The 22,290-nt window shown below is 37.4% G+C and overlaps 1 protein-coding gene across 3 annotated transcripts in view; it reads right to left on the bottom strand.

Moving 5' to 3' along the window:
- The window catches only part of LOC136886599 (serine protease easter), a 132,918-nt gene that overhangs the window by 5,419 nt on the left and 105,209 nt on the right, over positions 1-22,290 (bottom strand). For all 3 annotated transcript variants that reach the window (XM_067159415.2, XM_067159422.2, XM_067159407.2), the window contains one exon: positions 12,437-12,532. In XM_067159415.2, the coding sequence (XP_067015516.1) occupies positions 12,437-12,532 (96 nt within the window). The remainder of the gene's footprint in view (positions 1-12,436; positions 12,533-22,290) is intronic.

Genomic DNA, 22,290 nt, shown 5'->3' with positions numbered 1-22,290 from the left:
AGTTGTCACAGACACCAGTGCCATGAAGATGGCAACACGAGTTAACCAATTTTGAATGTGGGATGATCATCGCTGCATGGCGCAATTGCGGAGATTACACGCAAATTCGGCTTTCCGAGGTCAACAGTGTCAAGGGTGGATCTTCAATATCACAGAGAGAATGTTACTACCCACTTAAACTGCCACATGTGAAGACCACAGGTGTTTAACCAACGGACATCACGTCGCCTCCACTGAACCATACTGGGCTACTGTGAGTCAGATCACTGCTCAGTTGAAGGTTGAAAGTCAGGAACCCATTTCTACCAGTACTGTAAGGAGGCAACTGCACCGCATAGGCTTCACCAGCCGATGACCAACTTGTGCCCCTTTGGTGACACCTGAACACAGAGCTCAATGACGTGCATGGGCCCGCGAACATCGGCAATGGACTATGGAACAGTGGTGGCGTGCGGTATGGTCTGATGAATCCCTGTTAGTTGTATTGAGCTGACGGGCACGTGAAAGTGTGGCGTATGCCCTGTGAAACTATGGATCCTGAGCGTCAACAAAGTTGTATCCAGGCGGGAGGTGGCTCAGTTCTGGTATGGGCAGCGTTTTCATGGTCGCAATTAGGCCCCATTGTCCGGCTGCAGGGAGCGCTGACAGGAGCACGTTATGTGGATATTCTTTCAGACCATCTGCATCCCTTTCTGGCCCTAGAGTACCCTAATGGAGATGCCAGGACAATGCACCATATCACCACTCTGTGGTGGCACGCAGGTGGTTGGAGGAGCACTCCAATGAAGTTACGTCCATGGATTGGCCCTCTAGATCCCCTGATCTTAATCCAATCAAGCTTTTATGGGATGCTGTCAATGCTGATGTACACTCCAAGATCCCCGCACCCATTACACAAGACCAATTGTGGGTAGCAGTGCAAGATGCGTGGGTCCAGATCCCTCCAGAACGATTCCAACACCTTGTACTGTCGATGCCTTGACGTTTTGAGGTCTCACGGAGGTGCAACTCGTCATTAACATCACATTCAGTGTCTTCCCATGATGACGTTTGGCCATTCAGTGTATATAAACTTTAAATTAACCAGTAATGCTGATGTTCATAATTACAATGCAAGGAACAATAGAATACACCTTCATCCCAGAAAATCTACCAAATATGCATTAAATAGTATAATTCACAACTTGTTAAAACTATACAATGGATTACCAAAACATGTACTTGAAATTTCAAAAAAAGAAAGTTGAGGTAAAAAGGTATTTGTTAAATAAGGAATTAAGTTATATTAAAATTTAATGCAGGTCTGTCCATGAATTCATCTTGTTATAATATTGTTACCACTGTATTTATATTGTAATTAAATAATCTGATGTTGCTTTGTATCTCATGTATATTGCTCCCTTCAATGAGCACTTGCCCATGGGAGTCCATCTTTCAAAAGAATAATTTACAAAAATCTTTTCAATGTGATACTTGTGCCTGTTTAGCTTTACACAGATGGCTGATTCATCATGTAATTGATAATGCAAGTCTCATTTCTTCATCAACGGCCAAGTCAATGTCGAGAAGCCCAGTTCACACAAATACATGGTTGAAAATGGTAATAACAAAAACCATCTCACAAGGAAAGATCGGCAATGGTTAAGTCGCCGATCGCGATGAAACTTGGAAAACACATTGAGATACACGTGAAAAAGATGTCAGCATCAATTTTGGATGCCAACATTCCTTAGGGCATTAACTAAGGGGTTTAAAAGTTGCGACATTTCAAGTTCCATTTAAAGATAAAAATTTCATTGTTCCATATTGAAAAGTATCACAGTTAAAATTGAAATAATAAATAAAGAGGTTCAACTTAAAATGAATACAAGATTTATTGCTCCACCTTCTCAATACTTAAAATCATACAACGTTTAACAAAACATCACAATATGATAGTGTCAGGTACTAGTTTCGGTCCATATCCCGGACCATCATCAGCCAAGCCAAAATTGCAGGTAAAAGACATAAATAAAATTAATATGGATGAACATGAAGATGGATGGTAGTGGAATGACATACAAGTAAAAACCTTACACATAAGTTATAAAAGATATGATCAGAGTGTCAAAATTTAACAAATGAATAAAATAATTGTGATGTTGTTTAAAATTTCTTGATGCCAAAGTCTAGGTTGACGGTTGGACTCATGTTGCACATTTGAATTCAAGTGAAGTCTTAGTTTTCTGGAAAGTTCTAAGGGCAAGTTCCACGATGGCGCAGAGGGAATTGTCCAATATGACCAATATATACTTGACGAATTGAGAAAGCTGGACTTGTTCTATGTAGCTTAAGCAAATGCTGTGTTTAAAGGAAGTCTCAATTCAGTCGGAACCCAAAGAACCTGAAGAACAAAATTAGAATTAACTCGGAAAATCTGATAGAGAAATTACTAAGGGAGGGAGTGTGTGCGTGAAATAACGAGTACTTACCTTGCACTTGTTTTGAACGAGCTATTGGAAGGAATGCAACAGACAGAGTGAGCGTCACGCAGCATAGATCAGCAAGAGAGGAGAAGGGATGCAGAGGGGAAGGATAACGTAAGTGTGGAAGGAGACAGGGAGGGAAGGAAGGGGGAAATGGTTCAGGGCGGGTTAGAAGAGAGGGAAGTTATTGGAATTTGAGATGGAAGGGGATCCTTAATTGATTTAAAGAAAGGTTTATTAGCAGTTGATTTGTTTTTCCTATAATAGGAAATGAAAAGATCGAATAAAACGTTAGGTTTCTCGGTAATTTTGTTAAGATTGTAGTTGGCATTGAAATATTGATCTAAATGTATGTAAAAGCTCTCAATTATGTTGAGTAGAGGTCCCTTTTTAGCTATTTCGACTATGTCCATGTCTGTTTCAATGTTCGTGAAACTATGGTTATAATCGACCATATGTTGGCCGATGGCTGAAAATGTGTTATATTTAGCAGCGTTAAAATGCTCAGAGTATCTGATATTGAAACTCCTACTGGTCTGCCCTATGTAAGAAATATTTGAACATGTGCTACATCTGATTCTGTAGACCCCTGATTTTGAGTATCTATTTATTTTATTAATATGTGAAGTGTTATGTAATATTTGAATATTGTTGTTGCTGGTTTTGAAGGCTATTTTCATGCCTTTTTTTTTTTTTTTTTAAACATTAGTAATTATGTGAATTCCATGGACATAGGTAAAAGTGGAGATAGAGTCATGTTTAGAAGGTTCTTTTTTAAGCGTGGTCTTAGGTCGGAATTTGTGTTTACTAATGATATTTTCTATGAACTGATTATTGTAGTTGTTGAATTTAGCGATGTGACGGATAGTATTCAGTTCCGTGTGAAGATCTTTTTTGTTCATAGGTACGTTAAATGCTCTATGTATGAGACTGTTATAAGTTGCTTTTTTGTGGGGGAAGGGATGAAATGAATCTTGTCGAATTGTGATGGCCGATTGAGTGGGTTTTCTAAATATCTTGTAGGTTAGGGATTGTTGTTGTCTAGTATTGGTGAGATCCAAAAAATTGATTTTTTGATCTATTTCTGACTCCACAAAGTGAACTTAATGTAAGGATCAATGTTATTTAATATTTGAAGTGTAGTATTAGCGTCTTGTAGATTCTCATTAATAACTACAAGGACATCGTCGACGTATCTAGCCCAAAAGAGGATGTTATTAAATTTATTGTTGATTTTTGTATTCTCGAGAAAATCTAGATAGATTTCCGCGAGAATCCCAGAAGCCGGTGAACCCATTGCTAGACCGTTTTGTTGGTAAATAGTACCATTAAACGTAAAAAAGTTGTTGTTAACTACCAATTTAAGCAGTGTGATAAAGTCTTGGATTTCCAGTTTACTTAGGAGACTGTTTTTTTGTAGATTATTTTTGATGTATATGTATGTTGGGTAATCAGCCCGAAGGCTGGTTTGATCCTCTGCAGCTTCGCCAACAGCTGTCATAAATAGCCTAGGCGTCACTGAAGAGGCGTACTAGGGAAACGAGGAGTGAGGTAGTTTCCTGTTGCTTTCCTCACCGAGCCAGCAGTTGCTCTTACATATCAGTCTGCCAAGCCCACTGAAATGTATGCACCAACTGACCCTATGAGCGATATTTTCACACCATTCATAACAGGGACTGGCTGCATAAGGAATGGTATTACTAGCATCACTCATACCTCAGTCACTTTCATATTGTCAAAGCCAAGGATGAGACTGTGACAGGTCAATGAAAGTAACAAATTTGATATAGCCCATACCAGAAGACATAGTGCACTGTAAACACTACATCTCGCCAGCAAATTTGATAATGGGAATTAATTTAGAAATTGGTATACTGGGGTACATATTAATAATATTGAAAGAATGGAGTGAATAGTCAGGTCGCATATAGAAGTTATTGAGTTTGTCTATTTATTCAAAGGAATTTCTAACAGACTTCGTAGATGAAAAAAGGTAATTTTTACTTAGAAACTTTTGGATAAATTGCGTAGTTTTATAAAGGGGACTCGGTCTGAAATTGATAATTGGGCGAATGGGTATACCGGCTTTATGAATTTTAGGGAGGGCTCTAGCCGTGGGAAGTCCGGGGTTCATATTAATGAGCTGGCTTTTTTTATGTTCAGTGAACAGAAAGGAAGAATTTTTTAAGGTTTGTTTTAGGAGTCTCTGGATTTTTGTGTGGGATCTTTTTTAACTATAGAGAAGGAACTATCTTTAAAGAAATCGGATGTTTTGCTGATATATTCGTTCTTATCTAAGATGACCGTCGTGTTACCTTTGTCAGCCTTGGTTACGATTAAGTCGTTATCTTTGATTTTCTTTTTCAGGGCATGTAGGAGTTTTAGGTCAGTTTGTATGTTCTTGTTGTTAGAATTGGAAAAATGAGGTGAGTTCTTATTCTTCCTCAACACCATTTAACTTCAATTTCTTTCATTCTTCTCTTATTCCACTATTCCTCTTCCTCTATTAATTTATTTTATTCTATCTTTTCTTTAAAAAAAATTCCACCTTCATTTCGGTTCTTCTCATTCATACTCAACTCCTGCCTTGCGCTGATTTTGACTACTTCAATCAAGACCTAAATTTTTTACATTTTAAAAAATTTTGCACTGTGCATATACGTTTTCATTTGTTTCCGGTATTGCATTTTTACTATATTTTTTTCTCTTCACAATTGTTTTTTCATGTCAACTGTTCTAAGAATTCTATAGGAGCATAATTACTTATTCAATTATATTGAATTGTATTATATTTATCTATATACTTACTTTCCCGCAACCAAGGAAAATTACTGGATCATCAAGCTATTCTCCATTTTACTTTGCGCATTTGAAACCACAGTGCCTGATGTTGAATGCGTCGCGCTGATCACCGGGAGCTGGCAAGTTGCTTCAATGGATCTTCGTACGTGTTCGATTGTGATGTGACTTTATGCCTGACAGTATTTTAAAACTGGCTCATTTATCCATTCTCCGCTATTCGTAAACATTGTGGGACTTTGCCTAGTGCTGCGTGTGCTATGCTACCGCTCAGAGAATTGCGCACCGTTTTCTTTTGAGTGATTTGCATTTTACTTCTTCTAAGTTTTACCGTGTCTACCCCCATTTGATTTTTATATCACCTCTTCTACTGATCCTATGCATTGTTTTTCGTCTTAATCGGCTGATGATGACCTGGACTAGGGTTGAAACCGGTACCATTTCTACCAATTATTAAATGGGAATGTAATTCACTACATTTCTTATTCTTTTGTATTGAATAGGTTGAATCTCTTTATCAATTATTTCAATTTTAACTGTAACACTGCGTGTGCCTTACTGCTGTTCAGAAAATTATGCACTGTTTCTTTTAAGCGACTTGCATTTTACTTCTTCTGAATTTTACAGTGTCTACCCCCGTCATTTTTATATCACCTCTTCTACTGATCCGGAGTGAACTTGATATTTTATTTTCTTTTTCCTATGCATTGTTTTTCATGTTTTAATCGGCTGATGATGAACTGGACTAGGGTCGAAACCGGTACCACTTCTACTTATTATTAAATAAGAATGTAATCACTGCATTTCTTATTCTTTTTGTATTGAATAGGTTGAACCTCTTTATTTATTATTTCAATTTTAACTATTTCAAGTTCCACGCGAATAGCGAAAATACCTGCTGGCCAATGCTTAGCCGGCACATTGTCTGCCTTGTGCCACACCTCTGCAGCTCCTCCCCTCCACCCCTCCTTCTGGTTTGCCACTGTATGTTTCCCTTCTCCTCGTGCCTGCCCGCCTGCTTAGCTGTCGAAGAGAACCGGTGGTACACTTTGCGTACTCTATCAGCTTTCCTCATAGCTCTCCTTTATAATTTCCACATTGTATTCATCAGTTTACATCTTCTGAAATGTTTTTGAAAACGTTTGCAACGATTCCTTAAGCGCAATGTCGTTGAGGATGTTGAAAATTATTTTTCATCTTCAAGCAAATCACGGAGGTTACGGTGAAGAAGGTCCACTGAACTTTCGGGAGCTGCAGCTTTATGACACGATTGAGGGTGAGTGTTAAGCAGTCATCTGTTTTCAAATAGGTTTTGACGCTCATGCGGTGATGTCACACTGCGTGACATAGGCCATAATAACATGGATTGAAGTGTGGTCTTTTGAGCTGCATGTGAAATTTTAGGTTTTAGTTTTCAGCACTGGACCGCCTGATATGTTGATACCGATAACTCTCTCGTTTGTTTTTTTAAACAAACATTTGTGTTCTCGTTTCTGTCAATAAATATACATACTGTATAACAACATGTATTTTAATTATTTTTATTTTGTTTTTCAGAGCTTATAAGTTATTGTCTTGAAGGTGGCAGACTCTATTTGGAGGACGTTACAAGTTTGACGTACAGGTCTGATCAGTCGGAGGAACACGAAAAGGATATTGAATATAGCAAGCCAGAATCGGGACAAAGTGAAGACAGTGCCAATTCGACAGACACTGCTGACTTACAGTATCAGACAAGAGCAGTCAACTACTGGAAGAGTGGAAAACGGAAAATCTGAAATTTGCAACTGTGCAAAAGAAATTCCGTCGTTTGCATAGTGAGGCACAGCTCTCCACCTGGAAAAAAGTAGTGGACGACGGAGGCCCTCTCGAGACAAATTTGAACTTATTGCGACGGATTGCAAGGAAAAATTTGACGCGGAGTACCGTACGTCCACCATCTATGACGTCACAATCAAACAGTAGGCAATGCAAAGGCCCGCTCTCAAAGAATCCATGGCTTTAAAGTGTCCTCAGGCTGGTTGTAGGACTTCAAAAACAAATTTGGAATCACATCCCAAAAAATTACTGTCATGACAACAACGAAAAAACTTGATAGGGTAACTGATGTTATGGTGGAAGCTGAAATGTTTGTGGAAAACATAAGAGGAAAAATACAGATACACAGCCCATCACATGTATTTAACAGGGACCAAAGTGGATTTAATTTGGAAATGTAGACCGGCAGAATGTTAGCGCACGAAGGAGGAAAGTCGATAAGCATGGTGGTCCAATTAATTCCCTCCACAAAGCACAGCTAATCGATTATGCCTATCATGTTAGCAGAAGGTGAGCTACTCTCCCCGTTGCTATAGTTTTAAAGGATAAAAATTGCGTTTTTGGTTCCCTTATTAAGAGAAGAATATTTTCACACAAAAATATTAATGTCGTATGCACCATGTCTGGTAAGATGGGCAAAGCAGAAGTTCAGAGCTGGTATAATGTCATCTTGAAACCAAGTTTACCCGATGGACAAAACATTTTATTGTTAGATTCTTCCTCTTGCCACAATGCGCTTGTTCATGGCACGGAAGTAGAAGTTATGACCATTCCAGCCGGGGCAACAGCAGTTTGTCAGCCATTTGATGTGTATGGGTTTCAGATTTGGAAAATGTATACAAGATGAATGTATTCCAGGCTGCGATTTATGAATACCGGTATCGTGCTGCACCACAGTAACACCATCTTAAAGTTGCAATCAAACCAAACTCCATGGAACTACAGCCCTTGAAGGGCCTTTGCCTACCAAGCGACCGCTGCTCAGCCCGAAGGCCTGCAGATTACGAGGTGTTGTGTGGTCAGCATGACAAATACTCTTGGACGTTTTTCTTGGCTTTCTAGACCAAAGTTGCAATCACTGTTACATTTCCAGCTGACCCCCCCCAGTGGCGGCCGGTCAATACGTGCTACCGGGCTCCAGCACGTAGCTTGGAACTGTACGGAATTATTTATGTACAGTACAATTATCCTTGTGCCTTTTCTTTGTTTTGAGTATGGTATGAATTTGTGTTTGGTGAAAATCAGGACAAGATCTGTTGAACACCTAGCTCTCTTCTCCCGAGAAACTTAGTCCGTGCTCATCTGAAATGAGCTCTGGCCTGTAGCCTGAAGGAAGCAATACGCAGGCGCAGCCAAGCTTGCAACACACCCCGTAGCCGGTGGACTATACCATAAACCGGGCTCAACTTTCACTGATCCCGTCAATAGTTACTTTTTCTCCCGCAAGGGGGGTAGAACTGCACGATGTTTCCTGCTACCCTGATGTTGAACGTGGTAAGTGGTTAGCGATTCTGCCACTAGAGATTAGTATCGCCTGGGATTGAAAGCAACGTCAGTCTCGAAAGTAAAGCGTAAGTGGAGGCAATCTATCGCAATGATAATGTTGTTATTAAGGAAACCAACCAATGCTTATTATTAAGATTCCTTTTGGAATCAAAAATAAGGAATTCGTTGGTGAGTCAAAGAATATTTGACTGGCCCTAAATGTTTTCCTGCATTACAATGTAATTTTGTTCTTGTTTGTTTTGAGTTATAAATTGTGAGAAAAGCTTTATTATTATTATTATTATTATTATTATTATTATTATTATTATTATTATTATTATTATTAACAGGTTTGAAGTATGTTGGTCATCATGGCAATATGCAGACTTAAAGAAAGCTTATTCAGTCGTTTTCTTGTAGCACGTAGGCTGATTTTTTCACGAGCCGCCACTGACCCCCCCCCCATGGCACTACAGCCCTTGAATGGCCTTGGCCTACCAAGAGACCGATGCTCAGCCCGAAGGCCTGCAGATTACGAGGTGTCATTTGGTCAGCACGACGAATTATCTAGGCCATTTTTCTTGGCTTTCTAGACCGGGGCCGCTATCTCACCATCAGATAGCTCCTCAATTGTAATCATGTAGGCTCAGTGGACCTAGAGCCAGCTCCCAGGTCCAGGTAAAAATCCCTGACCTGGCTAGGAATCGATCCCGGGGCCTCTGGGTAAGAGGCAGGCACGCTACCCCTACATCATGGCGCCAGCTGACATCTCGATTCAAAAATATATGGAAGTACTTGTGGTACCACTCTAAAGGACACTACCGACAGTTTTAAGGCATTTTAGAAGTAAATAATAATTTAAGCGTAGGTTGGACGCGGTACCCCTTCCCACGTTCGACCACGCCCAATAATGCTTAATTCGGGGTTGTACCCACGAATGTGACAACTCATCGGAATTAGCAGGAATGAATATATAAAATTTGAATAAAATATGGGTATATTAGTTTAGGTTATTTATTATCATTATGTGTGAAATGGAACGTTATTTAAAGGATTTCAATAATTATAGTATAAAAAGAAGCAAAGTATAGCGCCGGTCCCGTTTAACAGCTAAGCAGCTGGCAAGCTTGGGGAGAAGGGAAACATGCGGCGGAGAGCCAGTTGGAGTGGGTAGGGAAAAATGTGCAGAGGTGTGTCTCTAGGCAGGCAGTGTGCCGGCTTAGCATTGGCCAGCAGGTATTCATCACTAATCGCGCGGAACTTGAAATGTCGCAAGTTTTAGACCCCTTATTTAATGCCCTAATGAATGTCGGCACCCAAAATTCATGCCGACATCTTTTTTTACATGTACCTCAATGTGTTTTCCAAGTTTCATCGTGATCCGCCACTTAACCATTGCCGATGTTCCCTTAATACCAAAATAAATGGTCCGTTATTGGACACTATAAATTTTCCAGCTAACTCATTCCTGGTTGCCAGAGATAGCCAGGTATTCACTCTTTAATGCCAACCAAAATGAATACAGAGGCACTTCAAGGAGTTTTAATTTCAATGTTGTATCAAATTTCAATTCTGCAAGTTTCTTTTGCATATTAATTGGAAGAGATTCTGAATTTGCAGTGGATGGATCACGAACCCAGTCGAAATCTTCAACACCGTCTCCAAAATACTTCAAGAACCACTGCTATAGGATTTCTAAATGTCCTTTAATTAGCTCCATCATCACTCTATTACCACAAGCAAGTGGTCATACATTCAATAATATCTCAAACTAACCATTTTCAGTTATCTGTATCCACTAATTCAGCTTGTTCAAAAATCCTTGATTATTATCCATACTAATAAGAATATTTTTGTTCCTGCCTTGCATTTTTCTATTCAGCTCATTCAATTGTATGAAAATATCAGAAAAACATGCCAACTTCCATACTCATTCATCACCTGTAAATAAATCCACGTCCTCATGCTCCTCAAGAGTAAAAAATCCACGTACCTTGTCTTTAAGTACCAATGTTCATGTTAACTTTTCCTCGTGATAACCACTGTACTTCTGTATGTAGCAGAAGTGTGGTGTGCTCTGATCCCACTATCTGACACAAAATGTAAAGTAGCCACGAATTTAGGGCTCAGAATTTGACTAGGTTTACAACGTTTACTACTTTGTCCAACACAACTTCCAGAGAAGGTGACAAAGATTTAACTATGATGGCTTTATGGTGAATAAGACAATGTTTGCATCATACGTTAGGATTAATTTTGTGTATTTGAGCTATAAAGCCTTTCACTGGCCTGCCACAGAAGTGGCTCCGTCTTTGCAAACACTGACACAATCCTTCCATTTTAATTCATTTTGGTGCACATATACATTAATCACACAAAATATTTCTTCACCGGTGACTCCTTCGGAAAGTTCTTTGTAAACAGCAAAATTAGTGTCAATTATTACTCCACTGATGTACCAAATATAAGCAGAAGTTGTGTGTGGCCATTGATATCGGTTTACTCATCGATCTGAAGTGAGAACTTCTGATGGCTGTTATTTTCTCCTTCATAATATCTTCAATATCACTGGACATGTCAATAACTCGGTGACTGTTTGTGTCAGGAGAGAGGGGAATTTTTGAAATTTCACTAGCAACTTCTGAATCTAGGACTATTTTCACCAACTCTTTACAAGCAGAAATTAATAACGTTTAAGATATTATATGTGGGTGGGTTTTTTTTTTTTACCTTTGCGATAAGTTTGGCCATCTTCCTGTACTTTTTCCAAAACGTGCACTGTTGCAGACATGAATGTTTTGTTCCAACAACTGACAAAATAAGTGGCATCTTTATCTCTGCTTGACAGAGGAGAATATTTTTGTTACCAAATGTTGTTTCAGTTTACTGGGAACCATAGCAACATTACAGAGCTTTTCACAACAAGCGATACACGTTTTACAGGTTTTATCATCACATAAAAAAAGCATAAGATAAATAATTGTCACAATGCTTTCATTACTTGTACTCATTGATGGAACACTCCATACAAAAAAATTTGTCATCGAGCGAGTTGGCCATTGTGGTTTCGGTTTGGGTTGCATAGCTATGAGCCTGCATTCGGGAAGTGGTGGGTTCAAACCCAATGTCAGCAGCTCTGAAGAGGGTTTTCGCAAAATTTCCATTTTCACACCAGGCAAATGCTGGGGCTGTACCTTAATTAAGGCCACGGCCATCCCAATCCTATCACTTTCCTATCTTTGCATCACCAGAAACCTTTGATGTGTTAGTAGGATGTTCAATCACTTTCAAAAAAATGTAGTTTAATAATAATAGAAAATAATAAGGTTGACCAGCAATCACGATTTTCAGAATATTGGGTCAGTGAATCCTGGAAGAAAGTAATGAATTTAAGAAGTACTAACAAACAGGGGCATGTACCAAAAAAGAATGTACTGAAGTAATAAGCGACAGATCAAGTTTTGCTTATCCCAGCAGTTTTGGGAAAAGCACGTATCCGGAATAAGTGACAAGGATAACAAAGGAGAAGCATAATGCAGAGGTAGAGGCAAGAAATAAAATTATGCTGATATGCAAAACTACAATATAACAACTGTGAGCAAATAATTTACATTCACTTTCTTAGAACACAAAAATCTGCAGCATATAATAAAGAGTAAACAAACATCATATTATTTCCTCAGTGCTGCAGCAGAGAATGAAATAAAAGCATATAAAATACAGCACCTGTGATAAAATGAAAAAAAGCTGGACAGTTAATACAAATGTAAAAGTGAGTTTATTTTAAGCCTTTGTTTTTCCCCATTCCAGATTCAAAATAATAAGCATAGAAAACACAAGAAGGGAGAAATGTTTTTAGAAATACTTACAATTATCAGTTGTCCCCCATCCAGCAATTTGATATTTGATTTCCTCATTTCCAGTGAGGTTCAACCCAATTGGAAGACACAAAGGACGAATGAACTCTGTGAAAATCCGTTTTAAATACCATAGTTACATAATTATCATACAGTAACGCATGTTAGAAATTAGTAATAAATTTTAAGCATAATAATTTAGAGTAACAAGTAAAGGAATATGTGAATTTTTATAAGCAAGGGTTTTATAGTCCCTGGTGTGAGGTTTCTAAAAACAGTGGTGTACCAGTAAAATTCTTCAATCAGTTCAACTCTCTTCCAATTTTGGGAGTGATGGATAAGTATGTGGGTCATACAGTGATAATTCACAACATTTATTTCTCCATAACTTGATTATAGGAAAATCTATGGGAGTCTGGTAAAAATTCTCATGAAGATTACAGTTTTCCCAATGTACTCTAGAATATTCAGAACAAGAATTTCTAGGTGACATTCTGACAATGTCATTGTTATATATACTGGAAATCTCAATCATATCTGTAAGGGAACTTCATTACAGTATTATTTCAAGTCTTGGTTTCTTATCATGGTGCAAAGTATACAGTAGATCTTTGAAGCATCAAGAATTTTTTGGCATTTGTAGTACTGGATAGAATTTCGAGTGTTGCATCTCTTCTGCACTTAAGAAAATTATGTCCATTAATAGAAATTGGCTCCCTAATGGCATACCTTTATAGCTTAATTGTCTTTTATTACTGTAAACGCTTAAGCATTTACAGTGTGCTCAGCCAAAAATGTTGAGTGGGATACTGTTATATCTGACTAAGAACATCGGACTGAGAAACTGCTATCTACAGCGATAATGGTTTAAATCCCAAGGCAAAAATTTAGAATAAGGTTAATATTTTTGATAGTGGCTACAGGCAACCTATTTCAATCCATGGGCTTATCCTAATTCCAAAATAATAAATACAGAAAACTCAGGAAGTTAGACAGTATTCAAAAATTATTTGGGACATTTCTCCCCTAACTAGCAACATTATAATTCTAAACAATAGCAAAGCACTAGGGAACAGAGGGTGGTTAGTGTCTATTCAGAAATTCATGATTTTTTCTAAAAATGAACCTACTTTAAGATAGAAGTTTAGTGCCCACTGCCTTATATGCACTCAATACGACCTGTGCACTTCACATTATTACTGGAGACTGGTCACTTCAAAGCATACATAACCAGACAGAAATTGAGAAATTTTTAAAGACTTGTCATAAAGTATCAAAAAAAAGCCTATGAAATCTACCCTCATATCTTGTCAGTTTTTAATCATTGACAAAAATGAGATAAGGATCTTATGGTTAGAACTCGTACTACAGTCTTACATTATGTCATCCTTCAAAATCTGTGCATGTAAGAAGTTCTTAAAAGAATTGCATTTTTTACAAAAATAACCCCTGTTAATGTACCTTTACGCTAAAGAGTGATTTTGTTGTTGTTGTTGTTGTTGTTGTTGTTGTTGTGCCAGTCGGCACACAATTTAGCCTTTCCCTTTAACATTTTTGGCCTGGGCAAAACGCCGTTGAAAAGTATATCACTTGGGAATCTTAATCCTACTCTGTTTTCATTTTTTTTTTCGGTGCGACTTTGGCCGCTAATTGTAACCGCCATCGTTTACATATGATGTGTCCTATTATTTATTTTCTGGTCCCATGACCTTGGAGTAATAGTCTAATGACGCGCCACCTGGAGAGCGAGTCCCTATGGTGCGCTGACTATTCTATTCTTTGTTGTGCTACATCGCCTTACTGGCGTGAGATTGATTCTATTGTTGAGCTTCAAGATGGCTAGAAGGTTGAGGCGTGGGTTCTCCAAAAAGGCCTCTTTTCATCGGGACAAACCTGGGTAAAATGTGAAGAATGTGGGGCTAAGGCCCAGAAGAGTTTTGTCTTTTTTTTAAATTAAATTCTACTACCTCGGGTGGACGCCTGTTTTTCTCTTTTACTTAATTCAAACTCTCCAAGTCTGTAAGTTATGATCAGCTCAACCTGACGCCATGGGTTAGATTTCTACTGATGCTGAAAGAGTAAGTCTATTTACAAGCTATTTATATTTGACTTTTCTACGGGAGTTGGATTTCATCGTCTCAAATTTGGGTAAACTAGTGGATCTGTTCTACGATTTGCATTTCTGGTTGACCTTCATCTGAAATGAACTTAAAAAAATTTAATCAACATGGAAGAACTTACAGCCTATTGACTGTACCACTTAAATCAACAATGTGTACAAGTATTTTTTTTTTTCTTTCAGCGAAATGTTAAAGGTTAAAGGGAATTGTGGATTAATTTGTTTCGGGTTAAGTTGAAGTTAAAAATAAAAGAAAAAGAAATGGTATTTAATATGTAAGGGCTTTCTTATATGGTTGAGATCGCGAGATAATCTCTGTGAATCGGAGTCTAGTTGGTTTTAATTTTGGTATTTATTAATTATTTTTCCGGTCTTTCTTTCGTGGGATTTTCTTCATTTCTCTTCGGCATAGTTGTTTTGTTTTAACTATTGCTCGTCGCTCCGATTATTTTTTATTGGAATTTAATTATATGTGGGCGGGTTACTTATTTTGTACTATCTTGTTCTTCCACTCCGTAGGCCTGTGTTTTCCTGGTGTTTTTTTTGTTTTTGTTTTTTGTTTTTTTTTTTTTGTTTTTGGTTGTTTAATTCGTGTCTCCTCCTTGGAAAGTGATCATAGACTCCTCATTGGATACTTAAAGTTTAACAAGTTAAAAGAAGTAAGAACCACACAGGTAGACAATGATAGAATAATAGAGTTCCAAGAAAACATCAAATCAGTGATACCAAAGACAGATGAAAGAACAGTTGAGGAGGAATGCAAGGATCTTAAAGAAAATCTAGTAATGATAACTGAGAAGGTTTGTGGATGAACCAGTGGCACAAGAAGATGGAAGGAAACTCCATGGTGGAATGACAGAACAAGAACTGCTGTCCTGAACAAGAACAACATGTTCACAAAATATTTCAAGAACCGAACTGATCATAATAAGGAACTATACAGGGTTGCTAAAAAGCAAGCAAACAAAGTTGTTACAGAAGAACGAGAGAAGTGGTTGAACAAGTGGAGTGATGAATTGAAAGAGGATGTTAATGGTAATAAGAAAATGTTATATGGGATGATGAAAAATAGAAAAAGAGATAAAGAACACTCCAAATACCTAAGAGATGATAATGAAAATCTGATCACTGAAAATGAGAAGATCAAAGAGACTTGGAGGACTTACTTTGATGAATTACTAAATGTGAATTGCATGCAGCCTACACAAAAAGACAGTACCGGTACTACCTCCTGCAAGTCTGCCTCTGACAACAGGTTAGAATTAACATGGAATGATGTAGAATATGCCTGGAAATACATCAAAACTGGAAAATCAGCAGGGGCTGATGAAATTAATGGAGAAATGATCAAGGCAATGGGCATTTCTGGAAAACATTGGATCTACAGACTCTTTCATAAGATCTGGAAAGAAGGGGACATACTAGTCGATTGGAAAACAGGCATCATAATTCCAATCTTCAAGAAAGGAGACAGAAAGAAATGTTCCAACTATAGAGGCATCACTTTAACATCTCAAGTTGGTAAACTTTATGAAAGAATTATAGAGCGTAAAATCAGACCCCTTATTGAAGAGAACCTCTTCGAAGAACAGTATGAATTCAGGAAGGGCAGATCAACAACTGATTTAATCTTTACAGTCCGTCAGTTAATGGAAAAATACTATGAACACAACCGAGATTTGTGGTTAGCCTTTCTGGATATCAAGAAAGCATTTGATGCAGTGAATAGAGAAAAGGTGGGGGAAACACTGAAGAAAACTGGAATACAGGATGACATGATACACAGGATCAAGAATTTGTATGAAGATACCCGAAGTAAAGTAAACACCTGTAGGAATGACTGAAACCTTTGATATAAAATCTGGGTTAAGACAGGGTGGTGTTTTGTCTCCTCTTCTTTTCATCACTGTGATGAATGAGATCCAGAGAAAAGTTCACCAAACCATTGGAGGTAAGAAAATGAAAGTTATATTGTTCGCGGATGATATATGCTTGTGGGGAGACTCTAAAGAAGATCTTCAAGGACAAATAAACTCCTGGGCAGAATCTGCTAAAGAATATGGACTCATCTTCAGCAAAGAGAAAAGTGAGGTTATGATCATGAAGAGATATGGGCAACCAATGGGACACATTGAAATGGAGGGGAAACAGCTACAGATGAACCATCAATTCAAATATCTTGGATACTGGTTCTATAGATAAGGAAATTTCCCACAGAATTCAGGCAGGTAGCAACTTTTACAAAATAGTTAAAGACAATATGGAACAAGAAAATACCAACAAAATGTAAGAGTCATATATGAAACTTATTACGTACCAGTCCTGACCTATGGTTGCAAAACATGGACCATGAGAAACAAAGATGTTAGTAGAATCCAGGCAGCAGAAATGAAATTTGTCCGTAGCATGATTGGTAAAACACGGAGGGACAGAGTCCCTAATGAGGAAATCCGCAAGCAGGCTCAAGTTGTAAGACTGCAGGACAAAATAACAGTGCAGCGACTGAGATGGTATGGACATATGCAACGCATGGGTGATAACAGATTACCAAAAAAAATGTACGATCTAAAACTTGAAGACAAAAGACCAAGAGGGCGACCAAGACTCAGGTACAAGGACATGGTGAAGATTGACATTCAACAGAGAGGACATACTTTGGAAAGCATTGAAGAAGGAGAGAAGTTCAGGGACCGCAACTGGTGGAGAAGCCTCGTTTGCCGACCCATCGCTTAAGATGGAACGACGTGGGATATGTATGTATGCATTTCCGAAGAGAACATTTTGTTTAAATTATTAATAACCAAGCAAATCTTTGTAAGTTTGTCTACTCGAACTCATCTGGGGAGCAGTAATATTTAATCCATGGACTTTAAACCAAATAAGTTGTTGTAAGTGATCTGTTTCAAATTTATCTTAAATTTTTCTGTTTAAGGTATCTTGTTATCACTCAAATTTATTTTAATTGTGTTATTAGTTTGTATTAATTCAAAGTTTATTTTCTTAATCAATTTAATCTTATGGGTTTCGTGTGGGTGCACCTACCAATTTTTAATCGTTCATTTTTCACTGTTATATGTAAAATCCCCTTTATTATGGTAATTAAATGATTTAGTTGTTTTTAAAAAGAAATTAAGCTGTGTCTTTCTTTCATACTTCAAAACTTTTACCACCACAAAAACTGCTAGGTTTCGGTCTGAATTGCCTCTGTTTATGGGTCCATTTCCTGCTTTGGGTGAGTATCTACGTTTCCTGTTAAATGTTTTTCTTGTTCGTGTTATTTTGTCTATAGTAACTATTACAGATAACAATTTAGTAGTCTGTTGTGATTGATCATAGAAAGGAAGCTTTGTAAAGAAAGGTAAGGCAAGGAACACACAAATCAGATGGAGAAGGGTTGTGACTGATAAAGAGAGTGGTGATGATTGCAAGTACCAACTATCTGCTAAATTAAACATGTTTTAAGAGCTGCAGTACTTTATTACAAAAATTTTATTGTTAATGTTGGAATGTGCTTATAGCTCTAATTTATAGAACTTGGGATGTTGACATATCAGATAATAGTAGTGGAAATTAAATGATTTAACTGAATGTCCTGACTAGTTTAAATGAATAATTTACTACTGTAGTAATGAATAGTTTAAATTTGTACACCATAATTTTATTAAAGTATCAGAATTTATATAATTCCACATACAAAAAAGGAAACACAAAATAAAAGGACTTACTTTGATGAATTGCATGCAGCCTACACACACAAAAAAAAGTACCGGTACTATCTCATGTAATTCTGCCTCTGACAACAGGTTAGACTTAACATGGAGTGATGTAGAATGTATCTGGAAATACATCAAAACTGGGACATCAGCTGGTGCTGATGAAATTAATGGAGAAATGATCAAGGCTATGGGCATTTCTGGAAAACATTGGATCCACAGACTCTTTTGTAAGATCTGGAAGGAAGGGGACATACCAGTCGATTGGAAAACAGGCATCATAATTCCAATTTTCAAGAAAGGAGGTAGAAAGAAATGTTTCAACTATAGAGGTATCACTTTAACATCTCAAGTTGGTAAACTTTATGAAAGAATTATAGAGCATAAAATCAGACCCCTTATTGAAGAGAACCTCTTCGAAGAACAGTATGGATTCAGGAAGGGGAGATCAACAACTGATCAACTGATTTAATCTTTACAGTCCATCAGTTAATGGAAAAATACTACAAATACAACCGAGATTTGTGGTCAGCCTTTCTGGATATCAAGAAAGCATTTGATGCTGTGAACAGAGAGAAGGTGTGTGAAACACTGAAGAAAATTGGAATACAGGATGACATGATACACAGGATCAAGAATTTGTATGAAGATACCCGAAGTAAAGTAAACACCTGTAGGAATGACTGAAACCTTTGATATAAACTCTGGGTTAAGACAGGGTGGTGTTTTGTCTCCTCCTCTTTTCATCACTGTAATGAACGAGATTCAGAGAAAAGTTCACCAAACCACTCGAGGTAAAAAAATGAAAGTTATCTTGTTTGCGGACGATACATGCTTGTGGGGAGACTCTAAAGAAGACCTTCAAGAACAAATAAACTCCTGGACAGGAGCTGCTAAAGAATATGGACTCACCTTCAGCCAAGAGAAAAGTGAGGTTATGGTCATGAAGAGATACAAACAACCAATGCGACACACTGAAATGGAGGGGAAACAGCTACTGATGAACCATCAATTCAAATATCTTGGAAATATTATCTCTCATACTGGTTCTATATACAAGGAAATTCCCCATGGAATTCAAGCAGGTAGCAACTTTTACAAAATAGTTAAAGACATACTATGGAACAAGAAAATACTAACAAAATGTAAGAGAGTCATATGTGAAACCTATTACGTACCAATCCTGACCTATGGTTGCGGAACATTGGACCATGAGAAATAAAGATGTTAGTAGAATCCAGGCGGCAGAAATGAGATTTGTTCGTAGCATGATTGGTAAAACATGGAGGGACAGTCCGTAATGAGGAAATCCTCAAACAGGCTTAAGTTGTAAGGCTGCAGGACAGAATAACAGCGCAGCGACTGAGATGGTATGGACATATGTGACACATGGGAGATAACACATTACAAAAACAAATGTATGATCTAAAACTTGAAGACAAAAGACCAAGACTCAGGTACAAGGACATGGTGAAGATTGACATTCAACAGCGAAGACATATTTTGGAAAGTATCAAAGAAGGAGAGAAGTTCAGAGACCGCAGGTGGTGGAGAAGCCTTGTTCGCCGACCCATCGCTTAAGATGGAGCGACGTGGGATATGTATGTATGTATGTATGTATGTATGTATGTATGTATGTATGTATGTATGTATGTATGTACACAAAAATTCTCTTAAGACAAATGCACTAAATTTCCTTTGCTATTTTTCTCAAACTATTTGAACCTAAAACAATGAAATACTAATGCTGGTATGTGCCACATATCTGACAGAAACAGCATGGAAAATATTACTGTAGCTTGACAAGCTTATTATTGTAGACCATAAAATGTTAGTTTTCATCCTCCTGAAAAATTGGAAATTTTGTCAGGGTCTGTTTCTTTGTGATACATTTTAACAGTTTAATTCCACAATTAAGTGTCTTAAAGTGCAGAAGCCTGGAAATATAGAATGCAAATTACAGAATAGGGTAATATGACATACAGTAGCTATAAATATATCTGCAATATCATCAAATTAAGGAATAACAACAACTGTAATACTATAAACTAGTGCAACAGAACCTAAAACAAATTAGAAGGAATGCAGCAAACTCATTAGCAATAATAATAATAATAATAATAATAATAATAATAATAATAATAATAATAATAATAATAATTTTAATAATAATAATAATAATTTTAATAATAATAATAATAATTCATTCATCAAAACACTTCTCAAAACTGGAAAATTAAATCAATTAATGGACATGTTGGACAGACTAAATATCCAAATTTTAGCTCTTCAAGAAAGCAGATAAATGGATGAAAATAACTTTGAGTCAGGAAACTACAGAATATACAAAGGTAAACCAGCAATTCCAGTCCATACACCACTGCAGTTTGGCACTGGTTTTGCAGTAAGGAAGAGTATTGTAAATTCAGTTCAAAGTTTCACATCTCCTCCTGAAAAAAATGTCAGTGCCAGCAATCAAATCAGGAAACAGCCTATTCACTAATCAATGCTCATGCACTTACAAATAATTACAACCAAAAAGGATGGAAGAATTCTGGGACCTACTAGAAGATATAGCAGCCCAAATTCCCAAACATCATGTCAAACTTTTAGTGGGAGATTTCAATGCATAAATAGGCAAAGAAAAGAAGTACAAAGCCACTGTAGGACTCTACACTGCCCATAAAAGAACCAATAAAAATAGAGAAAAACTAATCAACTTCTGTGGAACCTTTGATCTGAAACTAATGTCAATTCCATTTTCTAGCACGCCCCCAGAAGAAAACAACCTGGAGGTCTCCAACCATTCATTTAGGAGAATTTCAGATAGACCATGTGGCTGTTACAAAGAGAAACCAAAAAGAGATCATGAATGTAAAAGTCAAGAAGGGTATCATCAACTCTGATCACCACCTATCTCTAATCAAAGTGAAGTTTCAACCTAACAGACCCAAATGTAGATCACAGCAAAAGCCACGAATTGACCCAGAGATTCTGAAGCAATACTCAAGTACTCTCTTGGCCAATATCTGCAAGCAAAATGCTGCTAGTTGGTCAGAACTTAAAGACGAACGTGTAAAAGCAGCCAAGTGCACTAACATGCCACTGAGGAAACGTATGCATAATTGGTGGAACAATACCTATGATAAGGCGTTAGAATTTTGCATGAAAGCATGGCAAGCCTATATTTGTGGAAAACCACAGAAAAGTGGCATGCCTTCATTAAAATCCACAAGGAGATATAAAATATTTCCAAAAACATCACTATGAGCAGATCAGTTTGGCACAAATCAAGGAGGAATTCAAGAAAAACAAGAACGTTTAAAGAACTGACGAGTTATAAGGCACCCACTCTCTGTTTTAAACAACAGGATGGGACTTAAGAAACAAATACTGTAATGAAGAAAACTGTAAACTTTTGGCAGATCATTTCCAAGACCTAAGTTGTGAACCCCCTACTGATCAATTCACTTTTGAAACATCAACCAAATCAAGATTCAGAACCTCCAACAACAGAAGAAGGTGAAAAAATAACAAAGGTCTAGGGTAAGATAGTATAATTGCTGAAATGTGGAAACTAGGTGGCAGAAATCTTACAGATATCTGGACCAGTGAAACATTTCCTGAAGATTGGAAGTGTGCAATAATTCACCCATAACGAAAGAAAGGGAATAAAACTGACATAAATAACTACAGAGGTATTGCCCTACTAGCAGTCTCTTACAACATTCTTTCTAAACTCCTGTTCAAGAGACTTGAAGTGCAAACAGATCATCTGATTGAAGAATATCAGGCAGGGTTCAGGAAAGGCCTCATGCACAGAACAGCTTCTTAACCTCAAGAACATTCAATTCATAAAAGCAGGCAAACAATGATTACTTTTGTGGACTTCAGAAAGGCATATGACTCGATAGAAAGACCAACACTTTTACGCAAACTGGAAGAATTCAAAGTAGACAGGAAAACAAGAGAATTAATCATGCAAACATTAACAGGCACCACTTCAACGGTTAAATTCTCAGGGGAATTATCTG

The sequence above is a fragment of the Anabrus simplex genome, chromosome 1 (assembly GCF_040414725.1).
Source record: "Anabrus simplex isolate iqAnaSimp1 chromosome 1, ASM4041472v1, whole genome shotgun sequence".
In the NCBI taxonomy this organism is placed as follows: domain Eukaryota; kingdom Metazoa; phylum Arthropoda; class Insecta; order Orthoptera; family Tettigoniidae; genus Anabrus; species Anabrus simplex.
The sequence above is the reverse complement of the archived record's forward strand: the minus strand, read 5'-3'. Positions and strand labels throughout refer to the sequence as shown.